Source organism: Berghia stephanieae, chromosome 12 (assembly GCF_034508935.2).
Source record: "Berghia stephanieae isolate SIO BIC M18660-M18661 chromosome 12, UCSD_Bste_1.3, whole genome shotgun sequence".
Taxonomy (NCBI): Eukaryota; Metazoa; Mollusca; class Gastropoda; order Nudibranchia; family Aeolidiidae; genus Berghia; species Berghia stephanieae.
Window position 1 is genome coordinate 26,668,899 of NC_088371.1, and position 7,897 is coordinate 26,676,795.

Here is a 7,897-nt window from a genome sequence, read left to right on the forward strand (position 1 = left end):
CGTGGCCTAGATGTAACAGGGATTGATTTGAAGGGAATTGGATTCAATAGTCTGATGTCACGTCGCCCAGCAACGACGGCCACCGTGGTTATAAACAAAGAAAATTGGTACTTTTTATTCTTCAGTCTGGCTATAATTTTTCATATATACACTTGATATCAGTGTGATCATAATGTGTAAAAATCAAAACATGATCAGATTTTTAATGTTTTTTTTTTCCCTCTGGATACGCTTTTATGCTCGTCGGAGAAATATTTCATAAGGGCGTCCGCCATTGTTCCGATAGTTTAGAGCCAGTTACTAAGTTACCATGAGTCATTACGAGGGAAGTGACGTTACGACTGTTGAAGCTAAATGCCATAATCATAGTTTGATAGTATCAAAGACGCCATTGATTGATTTCTCTCAAAGATTTACAGAGAGTATTTACGTGAAATGACATGGATAGATTTCTATCGAAGATGACGCTCAGATTCCAAACCTGATTGGACAAATATAGGTACTTCATTTTCGTTCACAATTGGATTCAATAGTATGATGTCACGTCCGCCCTGAAACCGGCAGCTTGGTTCTAAACAAAGAAAATCGGTACTTTTTATTCTTCATCCTGGCTAGAACTTTTTCACATGTCATGTGATCAGAATGTATAGAAGTCAAAACATGATCAGATTTATAATGTATTTCTCATCTGGATACACGTTCATACTCGTCAGAGAAGTATTTCATAAGGGCGTCCGCCATTGATCCGATACTTTACAACCAGTTACTAGGTTACTATGCGTCTTAACGAGAGAAGTGACGTCACGACTGTTGAAGTCTATAATACTTCTAATTTCTAATTCCGTTATTTTGGGTGTTTCTGCCAACAAAAAATACTTTCCGTTTTAGATTCGTTTAGTTGGGAGTTTGTTCCAGTACTTAATGTCAATCATACATTTTTTGAAAACGCCGAATTGTGTCATGAATGACAGAAAAAAGACAATGATAATAATAATAGCGAGTCAAGTGGCGTAGCCCAGAGCTACAATATCTACTTCAACGCGATGGCGTTCCATTAGGAAGAATGTCGCGTTTAAAAAGGCTCCTTGATGACGGTGACACCCGGCATTTGAAGGTGAAACAAAATCGATACTGGACTACATCGTTTGTATTCGAATTGACTTTAAAGAAGGTATCGATCTGGTACAACGGCTTTGAAATTACACTGTGTTTTGTTTTAGATTTTAACTCTTTGTTTACCGTTTATATGCTGTTCCTACAGGGACAATACTCATAATTTAAGATTTTTCAAGTGGAAGTTGTTTTTAGTTTATTGATATTTGAAGTTTTAAAGAAGATGGCCAAAAGTTTTTTTCATATAGTAAAAAAATGATTTTTTATGTGTGGAAGTATTGCTGTGTTGTATTGTTGGTGTAGTGTCAATCACAGTCTCTTGTGTAAATTCTTAACTGTCAGTCCAAAGTGCTGTGTGGACGGTATGGAAGATTAGACACATACACACACACACGCACACACACATACACACACACACAAACACACACACAGAAATACAACATGACCGATACGTTTCACAAATATCCCCATGCCTAAGGGACGAGGGATCTGTCTGGCTTTGCGCTAATAAGGATTGAAATAATGTTGTTGATTAAGATGATGATGATGATGCTGATGATGATGATGATGATGATGATGAGGAGGAGGATGATGATGATTATGATGATGATTATGATGATGATGATGATGATGATGATGATGAAGATTTAATGATAATAACACTGACAATGTTAATGATAATAATAAATATAATAATTATAATAATAATAATAATAATAATAATAATAATAATAATAATAATAATAATAATAATAATGTGATGATATAATTAATAATAATAATAATAATAATAATAATAATAATTATAATAATAATAATAATAATAATAATAATAATAATAATAATAATAATAATATTAATAATAATAATAATAATAATAATAATAATAATAAAATAATAGTAACCAAATGTAAAACATAAATACAAAGTAGGAATAAAATTCTTTTAATATTTCTCAATTTCATATTATACTCGACTTCAGTCTTTTATTTCGAAATATAAGCTTACAGTAAAAAAATTACTGTATCACAAAACCACAAAATATGTGCTATGATATGGGGCAATATCCACTACATGTACTCAAAGAGATTTAGAAAGGGTCCACATCGAACAGCATCGCTTAACATGTGGGACTAGACGCATGTAAGGCTATTATAACTTTCTACATTCGACTGAGATGACGACGTTACAGTTTCAGGCAAGGTAAGAATTTGACACAAGAGTACGGTGACGATATTATGTTAGTAAGAGAGAGGCGTATTATGTGTCTATTTATTTAGCTTTCTAATTATTTATGTAAATTATAAATTGGTGTTTTGATCCAACTATTCATTTATTTATCTATTAATTTGGTCATTTAGTTGTTAATTTATTATAAATATATAATGATTGAAAATGATATTGATGAAAGTCGTCTATAAACAAATACTGTATGTGCCTGAATACGAACTAAGAATAGAAATATTGGAGGAGATTAACGAGTTACCCAGAATTACAAATCCCGGAGAACGTGTTCCGTCTAGCGTGACAAATTGCAACACAGTCCAGTCCAGTGGTCACTACTGACCATTCTGTGACCCCAAGGTACCTTTGATAGAGGGTGGGGTCATGTGTGCTAATCAATACTTGGCCGATTGTTTGATCTTCCCATGTCACTGGTCAAACAAAAACTACACAACGCCATGAATATCCTGGTTTGATATAAATGTGTATGGCGAAATCTGTGATTGGAGTATTTCTAGATTTTGTTTACATCATCTGTGAACCGACGTGTAATCCATAAAAGTCTAATTACTGACTTGCACTAATTTTCAGGTTTGTTAACCCAAAATGTTTTATGCACATTTTTATGGAGTAAATCTCAAACGAGCGCAAAATATATTTCATTACAACAAAAGTCAAAGTTGCTAGATAGAAGCTGTGGACTGTAAAAAGTAATAAACAAAAAATAAATATAACAGCTTTAAAAAAGGAACAAAATACTAAACATGGAACGTTTCGGGCTCAAAACCCTTCTTCAGCCAACAACAAAAAACAATAAGGACATAAATACATGACTAAATTCCAGATTCCAAGATTTCTCAGTCGTCTGTCTGGAATTTACTAATGTATTTATGTCTTTATTGTTTTTGTTGCTGAATGAAGAAGGGTTTTGAGCCCGAAACGTTCGGTGTGTTGTTGGTATTTTGTTCTTTTTTTTAAGAAGCTGCTATATTCATTTGTGTTTATTATTCATTACAGAAGTGTAAAATCGAGACCAAAATTTTGCAAATCCGTCGTGTAATAATACATAACCGAAATAAATGTTGATGGCTTCACTGTTGGAATGGACATATTCTTACAGCAATATGTCACTCATTTGCAAGTCTGATAATCAAAATTGTTCTAGCTCCATTGTTGTAATGGAAATATTGTCAAACCAACGTCGTACTTATTTATATACAGGTCTGAGAACCCAAAGTGTGATGGACTCATTGTTGTAATGGAAATATTGTCAAACCAACGTCGTACTTATTTATATACAGGTCTGAGAACCCAAAGTGTGATGGACTCATTGTTGTAATGGAAATATTCTCAAACCAGCACAAAATATTGTTCATTATATAATAATGGTAAATCAAGTCCATTAGTGCGTTCGGTGATCAGACCTGTAAATAAGTGCAATTAGTTGTGATCCGTGGAAAAAGTCATAAAGACATAAATGGAATGAAAGATGCTATCTGGTTGAATGTTGTCATTCGTCCCATAAAGGGTCGCTTCACAAACAAGGGACAGACATCGATCCTGGGTGAAGTCAGATTTTGTCTGACCTCCCCCCCCCTCCCCTGTTTACCCATCAGTGATTGGGTAGCTGGGTCTGCCAGATATTTTGGAAAGTGTTTTCTTCTTCTTCTTCTTCTTCTTCTTCTTCTTCTTCTTCTTCTTCTTCTTCTTCTTCTTCTTCTTCTTCTTCTTCTTCTTATTATTATTATTATTCTTATTATTATTATTATTATTATTATTATTATTATTATTATTATTATTATTATTATTATTATTATTATTATTATTATTATTATTATTATTATTATTATTATTATTATTATTATTATTATTATTATTATTATTATTATTATTATTATTATTATTATTATTATTATTATTATTATTATTCCAACCATGCAGACGATAACAGGAGACGAAAATGTCACCAGTAAAGCCAGCCGATATACAGGAACCTCCAAAACAGGCCGCGTACCAAGACCCTACGCTACCGCCTCAACCACCACCATATGGTCAAGTAGTTGTAACCACTCAGCCTATCTATATTACTCAAAGGTGAGGAAATATAAGTAACTAAATGTGACCTTTCGTTTCAATCTGGTATTACGACAACCCGAACAGGTTGCAGAATAATGAATTTGACATGGGGACATCTTGTGTGGTTCAATTTTTTCTTATAATTTGTATGGAAATCAACTCAATGTACTCTGTACATTTCAATGATGATGATGATAATAATAATAATAATAATAATACTAATATAATAATACTAATAATAATAATAATAATAATAATAATAATAATAATAATAATAATAATAATAATAATAATGTAAGAGAGTAAGCTTATGCAAGAAATTTACTCAGGAGTTTTGAGAAAAACACGATCATAAAACACGGTCGGTTGTTGTTCATTAAACATGATTAATATTCAAGCAAAGTTAACGACGCTAGGATTTCACTGGAAATATGGTAAATACTAAATGAGTTTAGGACAGTTTTATGTTTCAAGTGAAGGACTTGTCGTTGTGTTAAGTAGTAGAAAATTACTTTCGTTGATTAGTCTCAATTGGCATATGGTAATGAAGACAACATATTGTAATGGATTTTTGTTATTTGGGTGTGAGTACCAAAATAATATTATATCATAAAAGGCGGGGTTTAACATTAATCAGTAACAGGTTGACGCTATTTTTGGTTATTATGCATAAGATGCGTCATTTATCAAAGTACTTTTATGTCATAAGAGGCGGGGTTTGATAGTAATGTTCGAGAAAATTCTTGTTATTTTTAACATACAAGTTGAGCATGATTCGCTATTACTTGAAAGAGGCAGGTTTTGGATATTAATTTGGGATGTCAAAGATCAGTAGGAGTGGTCAAAAGGAATTGTGGGACAGTTTACGAAAGGGTTAAAAACAGGGTGTTTCTATTCTATAGGTCATTCTATTATTCTGCATTTGAGATGAGCTGCATGTCTTAACTTTGGTGCTCACCACCATTGACTATACATTTTTTGGACTTAGCATTATTTTTGCTGAAATAAAGAAACTATATCGAAGATGTGAGTTACATTTTTATAAGAACAAATAAAACCACTAAATTTAGATCACTAGCCTTTATGTATGTGCGCACTACGCCACATATATATATCTTATTTGGTGCCGTGACCAGGATGTGTTCTTGTGAAGATGTTTTAAATTAACGAAGTTGGCTAAAATTTTGAATAATTTTATATTAGTATAATGAAACCAGAACAACTGCCGCAATTAAAGATAAGGGAAAATAAATTAAGATCAAAAAATTATAAAAGTATAGGTTATGCCGAAAATTTAGACGAAGATTATATTTTTGTATTTGAGGGAACTTGGGAGTTATCATTTGAAGCTAAGTCAGGAGTTATAGGAGTAGGAGACAAAGTTTTTATTCCTGGGGAAAACATAATAGAAGTAGGCACTATAAAAGGAATTAATTAAGAGAGATATTAAGCAAGAAACAAACAAATTAATTAAGAGAGATATTAAGCAAGAAACAAACAAACAAAAATGGCAGAAAATCCGGTAATTGATGCAGCAACAATAGTACAAAATTTACAATTAACACTAGATCAATTGTCGAGTTCTATCTCAAATCAAGGAGTAGGTCACTTGATAGAACCCTTTGATGGGGCTTCCCACAAATTTGCGGAATGGATTAAGAGTGTAGAAAAATATAGCTTGCTCAACAATTATAGCGATGCAAACCAGATAAAAATTGCGTTAATGACGGCAAAGGGGCCTGTCAGTGATTTTATTGTTCACTGGCAAAAGGATAATTCAAATAATATACAGACTTGGAATGCTTTGAAAGCTGAGTTAGCTGTTCATTTTTCAAATATTACGAGTCCAGAGCAAGCAACAAATCTGTTAAGGCAGATTAAACAAAAGCCCGGTGAGACAATTACTGCATTCAATCAAAGATTGCTTAATCTCGCATCAGAGGCATTTGCAGATGTTAGAATGGATTTAGCGGAAACTAAAACTCTTGTGGAGAGACAGTTAGAAAGTTATTTTGTAGTTGGACTGTTAGATGATGGAATGAAATTTAGGATATTGAGAGAAAGTCCACAAACGTTAGATGCAGCTTTGAAAATAGCTATAGGGGAGCAAAATTTAAGAAGAAGATTTGTTTCTCGATTTTCTTCTAATGTTCGTAAAGAAGAGGACATGGAAGTCCAATATATGAGAACAAAAAATAAAGTATGCACAATATGCGGCAGGCAGGGACATCTAGCTGTTAACTGCAGAAGAAGGGAGATTAATCTAGTGACTAATGACACAAGAAATAGAAATCAGACTATACAATGTTACTTTTGTAACAAGCTAGGACACATCCAAAGGGATTGCCGAAGTTTGAAAAGTGCTCAAAGGGGTAATTGGATGAATTCAAATTCACAAAGTGGCTACAGTAATTATAATCGACGTAGAGATTTCAGTAGTAATTTCGATCGGAATAAGGACTGGAGTAAGCCGAATCGAGATAACGAATGGGATAGGCCGAATCGAGATAACGAATGGGATAGGCCGAACCGACAAAGTTTTCGTGAATTCAACAGAACTTTTAGAACACTTAATAAATCAAACACAAAAAACTAGAAAACTCTTCAAAGAACGAAACCGCTTTGAGGAGACAAAATAATTCTCATATTCAGTCTATAGTTTAAATGTTTCAAATAATCCAAATTCGTGTCTAATTAAAATACAACAAACACAAATAAAAGCGCTTGTAGATACGGGATCAGAATTAAGTATAATTAATCAGCGAGTTTATAACAGCCTTAAGTGTAAAACACCATTAAAAAGAAAACGCATAACATTGTGTTCTGCAAATGGTTCTAATCTAAATGTTTTAGGTGAAGTAGAATTAGATTTTAAAATAGCTGGCATTAGGTTAAAACACAGCTTTATTGTAGTTTCAGATTTGAATAGGAGTATAATCCTTGGTAGGGACTTTTTAGTTAAAAATGGTGTTAGATTATATTTTGATTTAGGGAAAATGAGAATACAGAATGCCTATGTCCCGTTAGAAAATAATATTCACGTGTCAGCAGTATCTCGTTTAACAAAGACCATAGAGATAAAACCGAAAACTGTGTATCTAGTAGAGGCAAGGATAAAGAAAAATCCATATTTTGATGAGGAGAAAAGTTATGAAATTATAGAGTTAGACAGGGGATTTATAAGTGAACAGTCAGAAATTAAAATAAGCTCATCAATAATTAGATTGAATAAAAAACGAACATTTCCTCTACAGCTAATAAATCTATCAAATAAATATGTTCGGTTGAAAAGAGGTTGTATCATTGGAAGAATACAAGAGGCGAGCGTGGTTAACGCTATTGATTATCCTCGATTAAACCCAAAAACCGAAGTTAAGTCGGATGAGGAATTCATCAAACAAATTATAGTGAATGATGAATGTAAAAAGCCAGTGACAGAGGTAATTCTTAGAAATAAAAATGTATTTGCGTTTGATGATGCAGA

At 32.6% G+C, this 7,897-nt stretch overlaps 1 protein-coding gene across 2 annotated transcripts in view; it reads left to right on the plus strand.

Annotated features, from left to right (window-relative positions):
* The first annotated feature begins 2,100 nt into the window (after positions 1–2,100).
* The window catches only part of LOC144957518 (lipopolysaccharide-induced tumor necrosis factor-alpha factor homolog), a 33,676-nt gene continuing 27,879 nt past the window's right edge, over positions 2,101–7,897 (plus strand). Inside the window, exons 1-2 of one of the 2 annotated variants that reach the window (XM_078888848.1) lie at positions 2,101–2,316; positions 4,279–4,431. In XM_078888848.1, the coding sequence (XP_078744974.1) occupies positions 4,298–4,431 (134 nt within the window). In that variant the 5' untranslated portion in view covers positions 2,101–2,316; positions 4,279–4,297. Of the gene's footprint in view, positions 2,317–2,748; positions 2,929–4,278; positions 4,432–7,897 lie in introns of those variants that run through there. The other variant, XM_078888847.1, reaches the window with a different exon arrangement.